The sequence below is a fragment of the Tamandua tetradactyla genome, chromosome 4 (assembly GCF_023851605.1).
Source record: "Tamandua tetradactyla isolate mTamTet1 chromosome 4, mTamTet1.pri, whole genome shotgun sequence".
Classification (NCBI taxonomy): Eukaryota; Metazoa; Chordata; class Mammalia; order Pilosa; family Myrmecophagidae; genus Tamandua; species Tamandua tetradactyla.
This window is the reverse complement of record NC_135330.1, coordinates 34756576-34777417: the sequence shown is the minus strand read 5'-3', so window position 1 is coordinate 34777417 and position 20842 is coordinate 34756576. Positions and strand designations below refer to the sequence as shown.

The window sequence follows — 20842 nt, the reverse complement described above, 5'->3', positions numbered from 1 at the left end:
ATCCGAGTAATTTACCAGTTTATTCTCCCCTGCAGACTTCAACTTCTCCTGCAGTTTTATGGTAGTCTGTCGGATTCTTTCTATCTCCTCCTGCTGTTTAAGAATCAGTTGTCTTTCCTTCCGTGCTGCCTTATTGGCTTCTTGTAGACGTTTAATTTCTGCCTAAGGTTTAAAGAGTTAAAAGAGAAAGACTGAGATTTGAAGGACACAAATCCAAAGTAATATTGTTAAAAGAAAATCCAATCACATAGATTAAAAATATACATTACTTACAGATAAAATAATAATACTGAAAAATTTTAAACAATAAAGGAGGAAAAATAGTATCATACTTAACTCATCACTTTAAAATAATTTAAAATGACCCATTATTTTAAAAGCTTATACATTTTTCCACCATAAATTATACTTTAATGTCTATGATTGTTTCATACTATGGATGAGCTCTTTAGCAGAGAATTTAAAAAGTAGGATAAACAAGTCAAAGATCACAAAATGATTTGTGGCTCTCAAAATATTTTTAAGGCCCTTAAAATATCTCTAAAAATTGTTACCACTTACAATGACACCAGAAACATTTGAGACTCACTGCACCAAACTTTACCCATATAAGATATTATCATATTCCCTGTTAATTAAGTGGACAGAAGATGATGATATACTGAACTGTGAATATTGTCCTTTCTTCATAAACTTATTTTAATTTCTTTTCCTGTCAATAAAAATGACACAATAAAGACAATAAGTTGCTCCTAATTTATTTTAATCCTGTTAGAGATCTCCTGAAACTATCTAAGAATGCAGAAGAGTGCATGATAGCCACATTCCTAAACCCCCAAATTAACGACTGCTAATGTACTTTCTCCTAGCCTTTAATTTCTTAAAGAAATAAAGCATTAGAGGAAAAACCAAAGCCTCCAATCCCCTGCTTCAAATTCTCAGAAGCAACCACTATCATGACTTTGGTGCTTATCTTTTCAGCATATTCTTTTTTAATTCTTTGACAAATATCTGTACTTACTTGTAAAACAAAACAAAACAAAACAGAAACCACAGACTATATTGGCTCATGTGTTTAAAAATTATTACAAATTTAATATACGGACATATTTTAAATTTTGCTTTATATACTAGATATTACTTCTGTAATCTCTCCACCTTGATTTATATAGAACTAGGTAATTCCCTCTAATCCTACATAAAGTTACATTAGAGAAATACATATTTCATTTATCCAGTCTCCCTGCAGTTGAATTTTTAGGTGGTTGTCAATTTCTCACTATTACAAAAAAATGATAAAATGAACAGCCTTATACTAGTCACCTTGGGCACATGTATGAATTTCTCAGGAGCAGCAGTTCTTGATGTGCGGTCCACAGACCTCTAGGGTACCTTTCAAAGAACCTCATGTCAGGCTATTTTAATAATAATAATAATAAGACATTATTTTTCTCTTTTCATTCTCATTGTTTCACAAGTATACAAGGGTATCATATGCATTTTTAATTTTCTAAAACAATACAAATTTAGTGAGAAGGATGGATGCTTTTTTGAAATATCTTTATTATCTGACAATAAAAGACAGCTAGATTCTCATATTTGCTTTCTCATATATAGCTGGTAAAAATGGGGTATTTTAATAGCCTTTGCAGTATAATTGTGGATATCCCTTGGTGATGCTATATCAAAGCTTGAGAGGTGGTAGTTTCTTAAAGGAAATTAACAGTATGGACTCTGAAAACACATCAAGGACTTTTCTGTATTGTTATATAAAATCTATTGGTCTACCTTGCATTTTGAATGGGTCTTTACCTAACGCTTAATTTTGTAACATCATGTATTGATCATTTGGAAAATATGGTTCACCAAGTTATACAGATCTTGCAAGTACTGGCACATTTCATTAAACAATACCAAATAATCACATTCATTAAAATAACCACTGAGGGACTTCCGGGCCAAGATGGTGGCTTAACAATGTGCGCATTTTAGTTCGTCCTCCAGAACAACTACTAAATAACCAGAAACAGTACAGAATAGCTCCTAGGGCCACATCAGTGCCCAGACACACAGCGTACCTGAGTCTGGAAAAGCTGGACCGGCTGCGAGACCCCCCAGAACGGTGAGTTCCCCAAGCCGTGGCGGTCGGTGCCCCTCCCCCACAAGCTGCTTCCCAGAGGGGAAAGGAAAGAGACTTTACCAGCAGCAGGGGCTGAGTCCAACTAAACGTCAATTGTGGAATTAACGAACAAATTCTGACTACTAAAAATAGGCCCCCAGCTCAGACGAACCTGGTCAAAGTGGAGGTCACTTATTTTCAACCTGGCACCCAGGGGGCAGGGCTGATGGAAAAAGGATTTAAAAAAAAGAAGGAACAGAGGTTTTTGTGGCTGTGTTTCTACAAAGGCTTGACTGCCTTTGGACACAGCGGCAGGGCTTCTCCGGATGCAACTGCCCCAGGCATAGGCAGAAGCAAGCTCGTCTGAAGGCTTGTCTGGAGCCTGTGCCTTCTCCAGGGGAGGGGTGAAGTCCAACTCAGGTGGAATCCCTCCTTTAAGAAACTCAGACACCAGGGCTTGGTAATTTGAAGCCATTAAAACCAGCCTACAACCTCTCCTTTGTCTCCACCTTGCCCCCAGCAGGGAGAATCTGCCAAAGTAAAAGGTACCTCATCATCTTATGCTGGTGGGACCTGAAGGCAGACAGGCGTCACATACTGGGCAGGATAAGAAAAACAGAGTCCAGAGACTTCACAGGAAGTCTTTCAACTTGGGTCTCACCCTCAGGGAAAACCAATGCAGGTGACTCTTTCCTTCTGACAGGAGGACTGTTTGGTCTGGGAAAATTTGGCTGGGGTCAATAATACCTAAGTAAACTCTCCTAAGTGTGGGGGAAAAAGGCACCATACAAGCAGCGCAAGAAACAAGAAAACAAGAACTGAAAATTTCTCCTCTGTTAAACAAAACTTAAGCTAGAGGTTCAGAAAAAGCTGAACTGAATGTCAAAGAACAGATAAACAACAAACTCATCCAACAAGAAAACCCTAAGAAGTGAAAGCAATCTCCAGAATAAACTAATTAAGGCAATTAAATGCCTAGAAGCCAGCAAAAAATAACAAATCACACTAGGAAAACTGAAGATATGGTCCAGTCAAAGGAACAAACCAACTATTCAAATGACATACAGGAGCTGAAACAATTAATTCAGAATATATGAACAGACATGGAAAACCTCATCAAAAACCAAATCAATAAATTGAGGGAGGATATGAAGAAGGCAAGGAATGAACAAAAAGAAGAAATCGAAAGTCTGAAAAAACAAATCACAGAACTTATGGGAATGAAAGGTATGGTAGAACAGATGAAAAAAACAATGGAAACCTACAATGGTAGATTTCGAGAGACAAAACATAGGATTAGTGAACTGGAGGATGGAACATCTGAAATCCGGAAAGAAGAAGAAAATATAGGGAATAAAATGGAAAAATATGAGCAGGGACTCAGGGAATTGAAAGACAATATGAAGCGTACGAATATACGTGCTCTGGGTGTTCCAGAAGGAGAAGAAAAGGAAAAAGGAGGAGAAAAACTGAGGATATTATCACTGAAAATTTCCCAACTCTTATGAAAGACTTAAAATTACAGATCCAAGAAGTGCAGTGTACCCCAAAGAGAAGAGATCCAAAAAGACGTACTCCAAGACATTGACTAATCAGAATGTCAGAGGTCAAAGAGAAAGACAGGATCTTGAAAGCAGCAAGAGAGAAGCAATCCATCACATACAAGGGAAACCCAATAAAACTATGCATAGGTTTCTCAGCAGAAACTATGGTGGCGAGAAGACAGTAGGATGATATATTTAAATTACTAAAAGAGAAAATCTGCCAACCAAGAATTCTATACCCAGCAAAATTGTCCTTCAAAAATGAGGGAGAAATTAAAACATTTTCAGACAAAAAAATCACAGAGAATTTATGACCAAGAGACCGGCCCTGCAAGAAATACTAAAGGGAGCACTAGAGACAGATACGAAAACACAAAAGGAAAAGGTATGGAGAAGAGCGTAGAAAGGAAGACTATGAGTAAAGGTAAAAAGAAGGAAAATTAGATATGACATATAAAATTCAGAAGGCAAAATAGTAGGAGAAAGTACTACCTGCGCAGTAATAACACTAAATGTTAATGTATTAAACTCCCCAATCAAAAGACATAGACTGGCAGAATGGATTAAAAAACAGGACCCATCTATATGCTCTTTACTCAAAGGACATGAGAGCAAGGACACAAATCGACATTGACACACCAATGTTTATAGCAGCATTATTTACAATTACCACGAGATGGAAATAGCCAAAATGTCCATCAACAGACGGGTGGCTAAACAAACTGTGGCATACACATACGATGGAATATTATGCAGCTGTAAGACAGAATAAAGTTATGAAGTATGTAACAACATGGATGGACCTTAAGGACATTATGCTGAGTGTGACTGACCAAAAACAAACGGACAAATATGGTCTCACTGATATGAACTGACATTAGTGAATAAACTCGGAATATTTCGTTGGTAACAAAGACCATCAGGAGACAGAAATAGGGTAAGATATTGGGTAACTGGAGCTGAAGGGATACAGATTGTGCAACAAGACTGAATATAAAAACTCAGAAATGGACAGCACAATACCACCTAACTGTAATGCAATTATGTTAAAACACTGAATGAAGCTGCATGTGAGAATGATAGAGGGAGGAAGGCTGGGGGCATAAATGAAATAAGAAAGATAGACGGTAAATACTGAGATGGTTAAATCTAGGAATTCCTAGAGTGTATAACGATAGTGACTAAATGTACAAATTTTAAAAATGTTTTTGCATGAGGAAGAACAGTGGAATGTCATTACTGCAGGGTGCTGAAAACAGATGGTAATTAATACTTTAAAATTTCAACTTATGTGTGAGACTAAAGCAAAAAATTTTTATTTGGTACAAAATTTATATTTTGACTAGTGCATCTCCTAATATAATTTATGTAGACAGTTGGCTGAACAACATAAGTATATGGAACCTTTGGGAGGACATTAGATTTTGTTGGTTTGTCCAGAGTGATGCTCTGATGAATCCCAGAGTGACTGGATCAGTGAGTGGAAAAGTATTCGCAAAGTCCCCTTTGGGTAATGGTGAGAACCGGGGAAAATTCAACCTCCCCAAGTTGAATTCTTGATATTCTCACAAGCAGTGTGGACAACCAAAGCTATAGGCTGAGCCCCCAGTTTTGGGGTTTGTTCATATGAAACTTAACCCCACAGAGAATAGGTCAAAATTAGGCCTAGGAGTCACCCCCAAGAGAACCTCTTTTGTTGCTCAGATGTGGCCTCTCTCTCTAGCCAACACAACAAGCAAACTCACCACCCTCCTCCTGTCTACGTGGGACATGACTCCCAGGGGTGTGGACCCTCCTGTCAACGTGGGACAGAAATCCCAGAATGAGCTGAGACTTAGCATCAAGGGATTGGGAAAAACTCTAGAATGAGCTGATACCCAGCATTAAGGGACTGAGAAAACCTTCTCGAATAAAAGGGGGAAGAGTGAAATGAGACAAAGTGTCAATGGCTGAGAGATTCCAAACAGAGTCGAGAGGTTATCCTGGAGTTTATTCTTTGCATTAAATAGATATCACCTTGTTATCCAAGATGTAATGGAGAGGCTGGAGGGAACTGCCTGAAAATGTAGACCTGTGTTCCAGTAGCCATGTTTCTTGATGATGGTTGTATAATGATATAGCTTTCACAATGTGACTGTGTGATTGTGAAAACCTTTTGTCTAGTCTCTTCTTTTATCTACCTGTCAACAGACGAGTAGAACATATGGAATAAAAATAATAGGGGGAACAAATGTTAAAATAAATTTACTTTGAAATGCTAGTGATCAATGCAAGGGAGTAAGGGGTATGGTACGTAAAAATTTTTTTTTTCTTTTTCTGTTGTCTTTTTATTTCTTTCTCTGAATTCATGCAAATGTTCTAAGAAATTATTATGATGATGAATATGCAACTATGTGATGATATTGTGAATTACCAATTATATATGTAGTATAGAATGAGCACATATTACGAATGTTTGCGTTTCTTTCTTGCAATTTTTTAAAACTTTTTTTATTAATTAAAAAAATTAACAAACAAAACATTTAGATATCATTCCATTCTACATATACAATCAGTAATTCTTAATATCATCACATAGTTGCATATTCATCGTTTCTTAGTACATTTGCATCGATTTAGAAAAAGAAATAAAAGGACAACAGAAAAAGAAATAAAATGATAATAGAGAAAAAATGTATATACGTACCATACCCCTTACCCCTCACTTTCATTTATCTTGCAATTTTTTAATTAATAAAAAATTATTAAATAAAAAAAGCTAGATGACCGAATCCAGCAAAAGGGAGGAGCAGCAGAAAAAAAAAATCACCTCTGATTTCAAATGAAAAACTAAGATGTTGAGTTCATCTGACATTTACTACTGACAAAAAATACTGTTGGTTGTTTTCTCTGAAGTAACAGGCACAATTTGGACATCTTTGATAAAATGCCAAATACTCAAATCTGAATAAGCACCATAAGTCTGCAGGTAAATCAATATGTCAAGTAAAAATGGTATTCCATAAAAAAAAAAATAATAAATGGCTAGTTCAGTTTTTCATTCAAACAACTGCACACATCCTTGGATCAATCAGTGCACTCTGGTATGCAGCAAAAGTGCTTTATTTTGGGCTTCAAATCTCTGTCACTTAGAACATAAAAAAGATGAACTCAATAATCTAAATAATTTTACTACTTAATCAAGGTACTCAAGAGAAACGCTGCTTTTTTTTTTTAAACATGAGCAGGCACCAGAATCGAACCCAGGTTTCTGGCATGGCAGGCGAGAATTCTGCCACTGAGCTGCCACTGAGCCACCACTGCACCACCTGGCTTTTGTTTTTTAACTTCAATTGTGTTTCAGTGAAGAACACAAGGACTACCAGTACAGTTCGGTGACAATAGCCTGATAAATGCTAAGGTGCCAACAGTTTTACCCATCAATATTTTTGCATTATTTAGTGCAACTATTAACATAGTGAGAAGGGCAAATAAATGCATGTCCCAGTATTACTGTGAAAACAGTATTGATCTCCCTTTTCTTGAAAGGATTTCAGGGACCCTCAGGGTTCCACAGAGTATATTCCGATAACCACTACTGGCTTAGGCCCAGGTTTCTGAACCAGTTAAAGTATAACTTCACCCAATTTAGGCCAAGAAGAAAGAAGAGACTCCTTTCTAGGTGATTAAAAAAAAAAAAGAGGAAGAAGATTAGCTTTTCTAAAGCATAAGCCATAGGAAAATATGTTCTCTATTTGGGATACATTAGTGCAAAGATGTGTGACCAAACTGCTAACAGCTATTGCACCAACGGCTAAAAACATCCTAACTGATATAACTGCAACCATATCTTAGACCCTGTATCTTTACACTCTTGTGCTTTTAGTTTCTATAAGATAACTTTCCAGGGGTTTCCAGTTGGGTCAAAGAATATTTTTTTCCACATTTTCTTTAAAAAATCTGTACTATTATAAACTTGAGAAAAATTAGTCCCTCAAACTAACAAGGAAGTTAAAATGACTATGATTAATGTGTTCAAAAACAGAGGAAAATCCAGACAAAAAAAATGAGAAAGTTGAGAACTGCAACATAGAATTAAAATGTATCAAAAATCATAAAATGGATATTCTAGAACTGAACAAAAACATCAAACTAATAAATTGTTGGATAGGATTAACAATACTTTGGAGAAAGCAGAAGACACAACTACCAAATTCAAAGATAGGTCAATAAAAATTTTCTGAATCGAAACACAATTAAAAAAAATAATGAAATAGGAACAGAGCACAAGAGAGATTTGGGGTATACTCAAATGGTCTAACATATGTCCAACTGGAGTCCTTAAAGGAAAGAAGATAGAAGAGGCAGAAGCAATACATCAAGAGTTAATTTTAAAACACTTATGCAATGCAAAACCCATCAGATTCAAGAAGCTCAGCAACCCCCAAACAGGATGAATACAAAGAAAACCACACATAATAAAATTACTGAAAAAAATCATACATAGAATTTTAAAAATCTTAAAAACAGACTTCAAAAGACTATTAAGATCTTTTACCCAAGCACAAACAATGAAAGAAGAAAGAGATAAACTGGATCTCTTCAAAATTAAATGCTTATGTGCTTCAAAGGGTATGGGATGTTTTGGATAGTCTCTTTATTTTCTCCCGGAATAATGACAATGTTCAAAAACTGATTGTGGTGTTGAACACACAACTATGTGATGATGCTGTGAGTCACTGTATATTTTATATGATCGTATAGTGTGTGAATATATCTCAATCATTGCATTAAAAAGTAAAAAAAAAAAGTATTGACTGATGACTAACCTCTTCATAAAAGTGATATCATAAAAATGAAGTCAGAAGACAAAGGAAAATGACATCTTTAATAGTGCTCGAAGAAAATAATTTTATACCTAGTAAAAATGTCCTTCAAAAATGAAATGTCCTTTCAAAAATATTGTTGAAAAAATGTTTCAACAATAATAGTAGGAGATCTACTGAAGTCTCCTCCTCTAGAGGAGAACAATCAGACAGAAGATCAACAAGGAAAGAGAGAAGTTAAATAACTTGATAAATGAATTAGACCTAACAGACATATATAGTCATTGCACCACAAAGCCCAAGGATATACATTATTCTCTACCCTGAATATTCTCCAGGATTGATCATATACTGGGGCATAGAACAAGTTTTTACACATTTACAAACACTGAAATTATTCAAAGCATTTTCTCTGATCACAACAGGATGAAGCTGGATCTCAATAATCATCAAAGAACAAGAATGTTCACAAAAATATTGTGATAAACTAACACATCCTTAAACAACCAGTGGGTCAAAGAAGAAATTGCTAGAGAAATCAGCACCTATCTGGAGATGAATGAGAATGAGAATACAGCTTATCAGAAATTATGGGATGTGGCAAAGGCTGTGCTGAGAGGGAAATTTATTGCCTTAAATGCCTATATTAAAAAACAAGAAAGAGCAAAAATTGAGGACTTAGCACACTTGGAAGAACTTGAGAAAGAAGAGCAAAATAACCCCAAAGCAAATAAAAGAAGAAAAATAACGAAGATTAAAACAGAGATAAATGAATGGGAGAACAAAAGAACAATAGAAAGAATCAATAAAACCAAAAGTTGGCTCTTTGAGAAAATCAGTGAAATTCAAGGGCTACTAGCAAGACTGACAAAGAAAAACAGAGAGAGGATACAAATAAACAAAATCAGAAATGAGAAAGGGTGCCTTACCACAGACCCGGAAGGAATAAAAGAAATTATAAGAGGTTACTATAAACAACTATATGCCAACAAACTAGACAACTTAGATGAAATGGAAAAATTGCTGGAGACACACAAACAAGCTACACTGACTCAGGAAGATAAGAGAAGATCTCAACAAACCAATAGCAAGTAAGGAGATTCAATCAGTCATCAAAAATCTTCCTACAGGGTGGGCCGCGGTGGCTCAGCGGGCAAAGTGCTTGCCTGCTATGCCGGAGGACCTCGGTTCGATTCCCGGCCCCAGCCCATGTAACAAAAACGGAAAAACAAAATACAATAAAGCAAGAAAATGTTTGGAAATGTTTCCCTTTCTTCCTTCCTTCCTTCCTTCTATCCTTCCTTCCTTCTCTCTGTCTTTCCTTTAAAAAAAAAAAAAAAAAAAAAAAAAATCTTCCTACAAAGAAAAGCCCAGGGCCAGATGGCTTCACAGGGGAATTTTATCAAACATTCCAGAAGGAACTAACACCAATCCTGCTCAAAACTTTTCCAAAAAATTGAGGAAAAAGGAACTCTACCTTACTTATTTTATGAAGCTAATATCATTTTAATAATAAAACTGGGTAAAGATGCTTTAAGAAAGGAAAACTATAGGACAATCTCCCTAATGGACATAGATGGAAAAATTCTCAATAAAATAGCAAATTGAACCCAACAGCACAATAAAAGAATTATACACCATGACCAGGAACGCAAGGATGCTTCAACACAAGAAAATCAATTAATGTAAATCAGCATATTAACAAATTGAACAGGAAAAATCACATGATCATCTCGATTGATGCTGAAAAAGCATTCAACAAAATTCAGCATCCTTTTCTGATAAAAACACTCCAAAAGATCAGCATCAAAGGTAACTACCACAGCATGATAAAGGGAATATATGAAAAACTGATAGCTAGCGTCATACACAATGGAGAGAGACTGAAAGCCTTTCCACTAAGATCATGTACAAGACAAGGATGTCCACTGTCACCACTATTATTCAACACTGTGCTAGAAGTTCTAGGTAGAGCAATTAGGCAGGGCAAAGAAATAAAAGGCATCCAAATTGGAAAGGAAGAAGTAAGATTCTCATTATTTGCAGATGATATGATACTATACTTGGAAGATCCTGAGAAATCAACAGCAAAGTTAATTGAGCTAATAAATTCAGCAAGGTGGCAGGATATAAAATTAATGTGCAAAAGTCAGTAGCATTTCTATACACAAGAAATGAGCTAGCTGAGGATTCAGTTAAAGAAAGAATTCCATTCAAAAAAGCAACTAAAAGAATAAAGCACTTAGTAATGAACTTAACCAGGGATGTAAAGGAATTTTGTACACAGAAAACTACATAACATTGCTGAAAGAAATCAAACAATATCTAAATAGGTGGAAGGATATTTCCTGCTCATGGATAAGAAGGCTAAATAGAGCTGTCAATTCTCCCCAAATTGATCTATAGATTCAACACAGTACCAATCAAAATTCCAACAACCTACTTTGAAGATTTGGAAAAGCTAACTATCAAATTCATCTGGAAGGGAAGGAGAACCCAAATAGTTAAAAGCATCCTATCCTAAAAAAGAAGAACGAAGGAGGACTAACACTCCCTGGTTTTAAAACCTATTATAAAAGCCACAGTGGTCAAAACAATATGGTACTGGCAGAAAGACAGAAGCATTGACCAATGGAATCGAATAGAGAGTGCAGAAATAGACCACTAAATCTATGGTCAACTGATTTTTTTTTTAATTGTCTTCCACTGCATAAGCTGCCTTTTTTACTATCCTTACAATTTCTCTTACACACAAAAGTGTTTAATTTTGATGAGGTCCTATTTATTTATTTCTATATTCATTGCTTATTCTTTAGGTGTAACGTCTAGAAAACCACCTCCTATCACAAAATTTATAAGATATTTCCCTATATTTTCTTCTAAAAGTTATATGGCCTTAGCTCTGATGTTTAGATATTTGATCCATTTTGAATTATTTTTTGTATGGGGTAAGAGATATGGATCCTCTTTCAATCTTTTACATATGGCTTTTGAGTTCTCCAAGCACCACTTATTGAAAGGTTGTTCTGCCCCAGGTGGGTTGACTTGACCACCATGTCAAAGATCATTTGTCCATAGATGACATGGTCTGTTTCTCAATTCCATTGGTTAGTATATCTATCTTTATGCCAGTACCATGCTGTTTTTTTTTTTTTTGGCCAGTACCAAGCTTTATGTACTAATGCATATTTATTTTATGTAATAATGCATATTATTTAATGCAATATGTGTTAAAGTGAGGTAGTGTGAGACTTTTCAACTCATCCTCTTTCTCAAGATAGTTTTACCTACTCAGGGTAACCTGACTTACCAAATAAATTTTTGTATCTGTAAAGTAAGTTGTTGGGATTTTAATCAGTATTGCATTAAATCTATGAATCAATTTGCATAGAATTGACATCTAAACTATATTTAGTCTTGTAATCCATGAACATGGTATGTGTTTCCATTTCTTTAGGTCTTCCATGATTTCTTTCAACAATTTATTGTTGTTTTCTGTGTATAGTTCTTTTGGGCCCTTAATTAAATTTATTCCTCAATATTTGATTCCTTTAGTTCCTATTGTAAATGACATTTTTTTCTTGATTTCCTCCTCAGATTGTTCATCACTAACGTATAAAATACTACTGGTTTTGGGTGTTGATCTCATACCCTGACACTTTGCTGTACTCACTTATTACCTGTAGTAGTTTTGCTGTAGATTTTCAGGGATTTATGACATATAGTACCATGCCATCTTCAAACAGTGAGAGCTTTACTTCTTCCTTTCCAATTTGGATGCATTTTATTTCATTTTCATGACTAATTGCTCTATCTGGAACTTCAAGCACAATGTTGAATAACAACAGTGACAGTGAGCATCATTGTCTTGTTCCTGGCCTGAGAGGGAAAGCATTCAATCTTTCCCCATTGAGAAAGATGTCAGTTGCGGGTTTATCATATATTCCCTTTATCATATTGAGGATGCTCTCTTCTGTTGCTGCCCTTTGAAGTGTTTTCACCAAGAAAGGATTTGAATTTTGTCAAATACCTTTTCTGCACCAACTGAGAGTTGATGTGTTTTCTCCACTTCAACTTATTGATATGGTGTATTACTTTAATTGACTTTCTTGTGTTGAACCAGACTTGCACATCTAGAATAAATCCCCTTGATCATGAGATATAATGATCAATCATGGGATATAATTATCAATTTACTGCACTGCTGGATCCAATTTGCAAGTATTTCTTTGAGGATTTTTGTTTCTGTATTCATTAAAGAGATTTGTCTTTAGTTTACTTTTCTCGTAGTATATTTGTATGGCTTTGATATTAGGGTGAAGTTGGCTTCATAGAATGAATGATGCAGCTTTCCCTCCCCTCCAGTTTTTTTGGAAGGGTTTGAGCAGGATTGGTACTAATTCTTTCTCAAATACTTGGTCAAATGATTTTTGACAACGCCCCCAAATCCTCTGAACTGATACAAAAATAGTCTTTTTAATAATTGGGCATTCAAGACCTGGATATCAATAGCCAAAAGAATGAAAAAGGACCCCTATCTTATACCCTAAACAAAAATTAACTCAAAGTGGAATAAAACAGCTCAATATAAGAACTAGCACCATAAAGCTTCTAGAAGAAAATGTAGGGAAACATCTTCAAGACCTAGCAATAGGAGGTAGCTTCCTAAACTTTTCAACCAAAAGCACAAACAACAAAAAGAAAAAATAGATGAACGGGAACTCCTCAAAATCAAATGTTTCTGCACTTCAAAAGACTTGGTCAAAAAGGTAAAGAGGCAGTCCACTCAATGGGAGAAAATATTTGGAAATCACGTATTGGACAAGGTTTGATTTCCTGCATATATACAAAGAAATCATACAACTTAACAACAAAAGAACAAACAATCCAATTATAAAATGGGCTAAAGATAGGCATTTTTCTGAAGAGCAAATACAGATGGCTCAATAGCATATGGAGATGCTCATTTTCTTTGGCTATAAGGGAAAAGCAGATCAAGACTATAATGAGGGCGGGCCACGGTGGTTCAGTAGGCAGAGTTCTCGCCTGCCATGCCAGAGACCCGGGTTCGATTCCCAGTGCCTGTCCATGCAAAAAAAAAGACTACAATGAGATACTACCTCACATTGGCTGCTATTAAACAAACAGGAGACTACAAACGTTGGAGAGGATGTGGAGAAACTGGGACACTTATGTACTGATGGTGGGAATGTACAATGGTGTAAGCCACTATGGAAGACTGGCGGTTCCTTAGGAAATTATTGAGTTGTTTTATGACCCAGCATAGCACTATTTGGTATATACCCAGAAGAGCTGAAAGCAACGACACAAACAGACATATGCACTTCAATGTGCAAAACAGCATTATTCATAATCACCAAAAGATGGAAACAAACCAAATGCCCATCAACAGACAAGTGGATCAACAAAATTTGGTATATACATATGATGGAATATCATGCAGCAGTAAGACAAAATGATGTCCTGAAGCACATGAGAAGATGGGTGAGCCTTGAGGACATAATGCTGAGTGAAGTTAGCCAGACACAAAAGGAGAGATAGTGTATGACTCCACTTTTATGACCAGTACAAAGGCACAATCAGAGGTTTATAATACAGAATATAGTGGACTTATACATAGAAGCTAGAGATGGGTGAATCTTTAGCTAATGAGGTTGAATTTCAATGTAAGGGAATAGATAGAAATGAAGGTGGTTCTCTAGTGGGTCTTTAAGTAATATTACCATACTGAAGATGAAGAAGACTGAAAGGGGTTCTACAGATCTACATGTTTCACTGATTCACAACAGAAATATGAACTCTCGCAAGAATTATTTAAAAGATATGATTCTTGTATAAGGAGTGTTTAAGTCCAGGGTGCAGGGGGAAAACTGCTATTGCATTCTATGACCTATGTTCAAAAGGAAAACATCAGCACTACCACAGCAACAGCAGAGGTAAATAATGTGGTGAGGGACAAGAGTAAAGAGGAGGTTTAGGTTCCATTTGGCGAGGGTGTATTTATTGGTTTTCTTTCCCTTGGGAACAATGAAATTATCTAAAATTGAGAATGCTGAAGGACTGTGGACTTTGGGCCCTCTACATAATGCCTGATGAATACAGGTGGAGAAAGGATGCACTGACAGAGAAGTAGACTGGCAAACGATGGTGAACAAACTTATGAACAAAGGTAGAACTGCTACAGAAAGGAACAATGTCCTGAGGCATGCAACGATGTGAATGAACATATGGGACATTTGGTGAGACAAAATAAGCCAGACAAAAAAGAACAAGAACGCTTATAAGAAAACAGGGGCCTAGATTGTAAGCTTTTAGAGTAGACACATTAAGTCCAGAGTGGTGATTATTATTCCTGGATTTTGAGAGGCTGTTTTATATATATAGCCTGATATTTTAAGAGTGAAGCCGAGGAGGTTGTGGTCAAAGTAATTCAGAACACAGGGGTAAGGAAGACAGTGTCTATATTTGAGAACCACACATACTCTTTGAGACCAAAGGAAGAAAGGTTTCGGCTAGACCTGAAATTTTCTGTAGTGCATAATCTAATTCAACCGATCTATATAGCTCATTTGAACAACTGAAACAGGAAGGACAGAATAAGAAAGATGTCCTTTAATTCTGTATAGATTATTGTAATGCCTGGATACAACCTAGAGTATATTAAGCAGAAAATCAAAAAGTGTGGGCAACTAGGAATAAATTTAACTAAAGAGACAAAAAACCTATATAAAGAAAACTACAAAAAACTGTTAAAAGAAATCACAGAAGACCTAAATAGATGGAAGGGCATACCGTGTTCATGGATTGGAAGACTAAATATAGTTAAGATGTCAATCCTACCTAAATTGATTTACAGATTCAATGCAATACCAATCAAAATCCCAACAACTTATTTTTCAGAAATAGAAAAACCAATAAGCAAATTTATCTGGAAGAGCAGGGTGCCCTGAATTGCTAAAAATATCTTGAGGAAAAAAAACGAAGCTGGAGGTCTCGTGCTGCCTGACTTTAAGGCATATTATGAAGCCACAGTGGTTAAAACAGCATGGTATTGGCATAAAGATAGATATATCGACCAATGGAATAGAATAGAGTGCTCAGATATAGACCCTCTCATCTATGGACATTTGATCTTTGATAAGGCAGTCAAGCCAACTCACCTGGGATAGAACAGTCTCTTCAATAAATGGTGCCTAGAGAACTGGATATCCATATGCAAAAGAATGAAAGAAGACCCATATCTCTCACCCTATACAAAAGTTAACTCAAAATGGATCAAAGATCTAAACATTAGGTCTAAGACCATAAACCAGTTAGAGGAAAATGTAGGGAGATATCTTATGAATCTTACAATTGGAGGCAGTTTTATGGACCTTAAACCTAAAGCCAGAGCACTGAAGAAGGAAATAAATAAATGGGAGCTCCTCAAAATTAAACACTTTTGTGCATCAAAGAACTTCATCAAGAAAGTAGAAAGACAGCCTACATAATGGGAGACAATATTTGGAAATGAAATATCAGATAAAGGTCTAGTATCTAGAATTTAGAGATTGTCCAACTCAACAACAAAAAGACAGCCAACCCAATTACAAATGGGAAATAGAGTTGAACAGACACCTCTCAGAAGAGAAAATACAAATGGCCAAAAGGCACATGAAGAGATGTTCAATGTCTCTGGCCATTAGAGAAATGCAAATCAAAACCACAATGAGATATCATCTCACACCCACCAGAAAGACCATTATCAACAAAACAGAGAATGACAAGTGCTGGAGAGGATGCGGAGAAAGAGGCACACTTATCCACTGTTGGTGGGAATGTCAAATGGTGCAACCACTGTGGAAGGCAGTTTGGCGGTTTCTCAAAAAGCTGAATATAGAATTGCTATACGACCCAGCAATAACATTGCTGGGTATCTACTCAAAGGACTTAAGGGCAAAGACACAAACGGACATTTGCACACCAATGTTTATAGCAGCGTTATTTACAATTGCAAAGAGATGGAAACAGCCGAAATGTCCATCAACAGAAGAGTGGCTAAACAAACTGTGGTATATACATACGATGGAATATTATGCAGCTTTAAGACAGAATAAACTTATGAAGCATGTAATGACATGGATGGACCTAGAGAACATTATGCTGAGTGAGTCTAGCCAAAAACTAAAGGACAAATACTGTATGGTCCCACTGATGTGAACCGACATTCGAGAATAAACTTGGAATATGTCATTGGTAACAGAGTCCAGCAGGAGTTAGAAACAGGGTAAGATAATGGGTAATTGGAGCTGAAGGGATACAGACTGTGCAACAGGACTAGATACAAAAACTAAAAAATGGACAGCACAATAATACCTAATTGTAAAGTAATCATGTTAAAACACTGAATGAAGCTGCATCTGAGCTATAGTTTTTTTTGTCTGTCCGTTTGTTTGTCTTTTTTTTCATTTTCCTTTTCTTTTTTTTTACTATTAGTATAATTTTTATTTTTTTCTCTATATTAACATTCTGTGTCTTTTTCTGTTGTTTTGCTAGTTCTTTTCCTAAATCGATGCAAATGTACTAAGAAATGATGATCATGCATCTATGTGATGATGTTAAGAATTACTGATTGCATATGTAGAATGGAATGGTTTCTAAATGGTGTGTTAATTTTTTTTTCAGTAATTAATAAAAAAAAAAAAAAAGAAAGAAAAAAAGTGTGGGCAATGTTCCCTGAGGGAAGTGAGGAAAATATGGAACTATTAAACCTTACCATCAGGGAATCTCCTGATACTGTGTCAAACTTTAGGGACACCCAAATCAATAGGCCATACTCTCGATCAGAAGGCTTACTCTTGTGAAACTTATGTAGGTAGTGGAAAAACTTAGACTACCCATAGGCATGCCTAAGAGTTACTCCTGGAGGACCTCTTTTGTTGTTCAGATGTGGTCCTCAGTTTCTCTAAACTCAACTCTGCAAGTGAAATCATTGCCCTCCCCACAACATGGGACAAAAGTCTCCCTGGCGATGTGGGAGATGACTCCCAGGGATGAATCCAGACCTGGCACCGTGGGATCAACAATGACATCCTGACCAAAACTGGGAAAAGAAGTGTAATTAATAAAGTATCAGTGGCAGAGAGAATTCAAATAGAGTCAAGAGGCTACTCTGGAGGTTGCTCTTAAGCAAGCTTCAGTTAAGATATTGCTACGTATCATAACCTGCCAACCCCCAACCAGGACAATTCCAGCCAATCCTAAAGAACACCTTGGGCAATATATATGATTCCACAAGGCTTCCAGGCACTAGAGTAACTTTCCAGAAACCTACAACCTGCAGATGGGTCCCTGGTCTAGATAAGTCCTGAAACCTAGCCCTGTCTTTCCAGAACATCAGATAGTTCCATTTCCCTATTCCCCATTAGTGACAGATTCTTCCAATATGAGAAATTTAGAATTGCCATAGCCTAAACACCACTAAAGAGAAGGATGGAAAGATCAAAGGTGATGGTGAAACTATACAGAGAAGATAGGATTTAACAAATGAAAATGAAGGCTGGATCATTAAATTGATATCTCTTTTAGTCTCCAGCATTTTAGAGTAGTTAGAAGTAAAAAGCTAAAATAGTGAAATTGTAACCCATGTCAAAGTCTGAAATATGTCCTACAACTACTTGTGGTGCTGTGGTTTGAAATTTATAGCTTTTTTTAGTATATATGCTATTTCTCACAAAAAATAAAGGAAAAAAAGTCGACTGTGATGATAAAAAAATATTTAAGCCCTCTAGCTTCCTGTATTCTAGAGCAGCTAGAAGGAAAAATATGAGAGTATCCTATGGTAGCCCATGACAAACTCTGGGATCTGTCCTGTAACAAGTTGTTGAAGAGTATTTTGAAAATTATTGCATTTTTATTTCTTTGCTTTGTACATATGTTATACTTTACAAAAAAAAATGTTTAATAAAAAGTGGTGAAGAGGCAGCCAATTCAATATGAGAAAATATTTGGAAATTACACATCGGATAAAGGTTTGATACACTGTATACATAAAGAAATCATATAACTCAACAACAAAAGAACAAGCACCCCAATTTTAAAGTGGGCAAAAGATATGAATAGACATTTTTCTGAAGAGCAAGTACAGATGGCTAAAAAGCACACGTGAAGAGATGCTCATTCTCATTAGCTATAAGGGAAATGCAGATCAAGACTACAATGAGATAACACCTCATACCTATACGAATGGCTGCTATTAAACAAACAGGAAACTACAAATATTGGAAAGGATGTGGAGAAATCGGGACACTTATGCACTGCTGTTGGGAATGCATAATGATATAGTCACTATGGAAGACAGTTTGGTGGTTCCTTAGGAAATTAAATATTGAGTTGTCCTATGACTCAGTACTTGGTATATACCGAGAAGAGCTAAAAGCAGTGACACAAACAGACATTTGTACACTGATGTTCAGAGCAGCACTATTCACAACTGCCAAAAGATGGAAACAATTCAAGTGCCCATCAACAGATGAGTGGATTAACAAAACATGGTATATACATACAATGGAATATTATGCAGCAGTAAGACGAAATGATGCCCTGAACCACATGACAAGATGGATGAGCCTTGAGGACATAATGCTGAGTGAAATAAGCCAGACACAAAAGGATAGATACTATATGATTCCACTTTTATCACCATGGTAAAGGTAAAATCAGAGGTTTATAATACAGAATATAAAGGACCTAGAGATACACAGAAGCTTGAAATGGGTATACAGTTAGGTAATGAGGCTGAACTTAATTGTAAGTAAATAGACAGAAGTGGAGGTGTTTTGCTAGTGGGTCTGTAAGTAATATTACCATATTGAAGTTGAACACGATGGAAAGGGGTTGTATAGACTCATGTGTCCCACTGATTAACACTACAAATATACATAAGTTGTTGCATGAACCGTTGCATTATGCATTATGTAAGGTTCTGCCCTAGGGTAACTTTCCAGAAACGTACAACCTCTAGATGTGTCCCTGAACAATGGCTATAACCCAAATGCCCCAAAGGAGAGAGAGAAAGATCAAAGGTGATGGTGGAGTTATATAGAGAAGGTCATGTTTAACAAATGAGTATGAGTGCTGAATCAGTTTATTGATATTTTTAGTCTCCAGTATCATAGAGCAGCTAGCAATAAAAAAACCTAAAATTGTGAAATTTTAGGTTTGTAACCCATACCAAACTCTGAAATCTGCTGTACAACTAATTGCTGCAACGTACTTTGAAATTTATTGCTTTTTTTTGTATATATGTTATTTTTCACAGGAGAAAAAAAGAAAGTAGAGTATAATACAGAAGATAGTATTTAACAATACAGAAGATAGTATTTAACAAGTGAATATGACTGCTGAATCAATATATTGATTTTTCTTTTGGTCTGCAGTGTCTTGGAGCAGCTAGAAGAAAAAACGAAAAACTGTGGAACTGTAACCCATACCTAACTTTAAAGTTGGTTGTATAAATACTTGTTAAAATGTACTTGGAAGATAAAAAAGACAGCGTACCCCATCCTGGAACGGCTGGCTGGCTGAGAGAACCCGCTCTGGTGAGATCGCCGAGGGGCGCGGGCTTCACCGGGCGGGGCGGCAAGTGGCCGGAGTCATTCCCTTCCCCCTTCCCGGGCCGGCTGGGAGAATTGGACAGGCGGTCCCTTCAAACTGCGGCGGCTGGCGCCCCACACCACGCGTGGCCCCCCCGGGCCAACTGAGAGGATTGGATTGGAAATCCCCAGGCCGCGGAGAACGGTGACGGGGGGGGGGGTCCTTCCAAACCCGTGACTCCCCGGGAACGTGCACTCTCCCGGGCGGGCTGCTGCGGCTGGCGCCCTCCCACCACGCTTGGTGCCCCGGGCCAACTAGGAAATTCGGACGGGCGCTTTCCTGGGCTGCGGCGGCCAGCGACCCTCCCCGCGTTCGGACCCCGGGCCGGCTGGCACTCTTATAAGCCACTTCGGCTAGCGAACCTCCCGGATGGCGAGAGTTTTCCAAAGTTAAAGGACCCACAGCACCTTTTACTGGTGGGACCCGCAGACAAACGTGTGCCACGAGCGCCACCTACTGGGCAGGATAAGAAAAACAGAACCCAGAGATTTCACAGAAAAATCTTACAACCTTGTTGGGTCCGACATCCAGGGAAATCTGACTAAATGCCCAGAAGCCAGCAGCAGAAGATAACCACGCTCAGAAGATTGAGAATATGGCCCAGTCAAAGGAACAAACCAATAGTTCAAATGAGATACAAGAGCTGAGACAACTAATGCCGAATATACGAACAGAAATGGAAAACCTCTTCAAAAATGAAATCGATAAATTGAGGGAGG

At 36.9% G+C, this 20842-nt stretch overlaps 1 protein-coding gene across 2 annotated transcripts in view; it reads right to left on the bottom strand.

Moving 5' to 3' along the window:
• Positions 1 to 20842, bottom strand: part of CEP350 (centrosomal protein 350) — a 266687-nt gene that overhangs the window by 61775 nt on the left and 184070 nt on the right. For both annotated transcript variants that reach the window (XM_077157158.1, XM_077157159.1), the window contains one exon: positions 16 to 162. In XM_077157158.1, coding sequence (XP_077013273.1) covers positions 16 to 162 — 147 coding nt within the window. The remainder of the gene's footprint in view (positions 1 to 15; positions 163 to 20842) is intronic.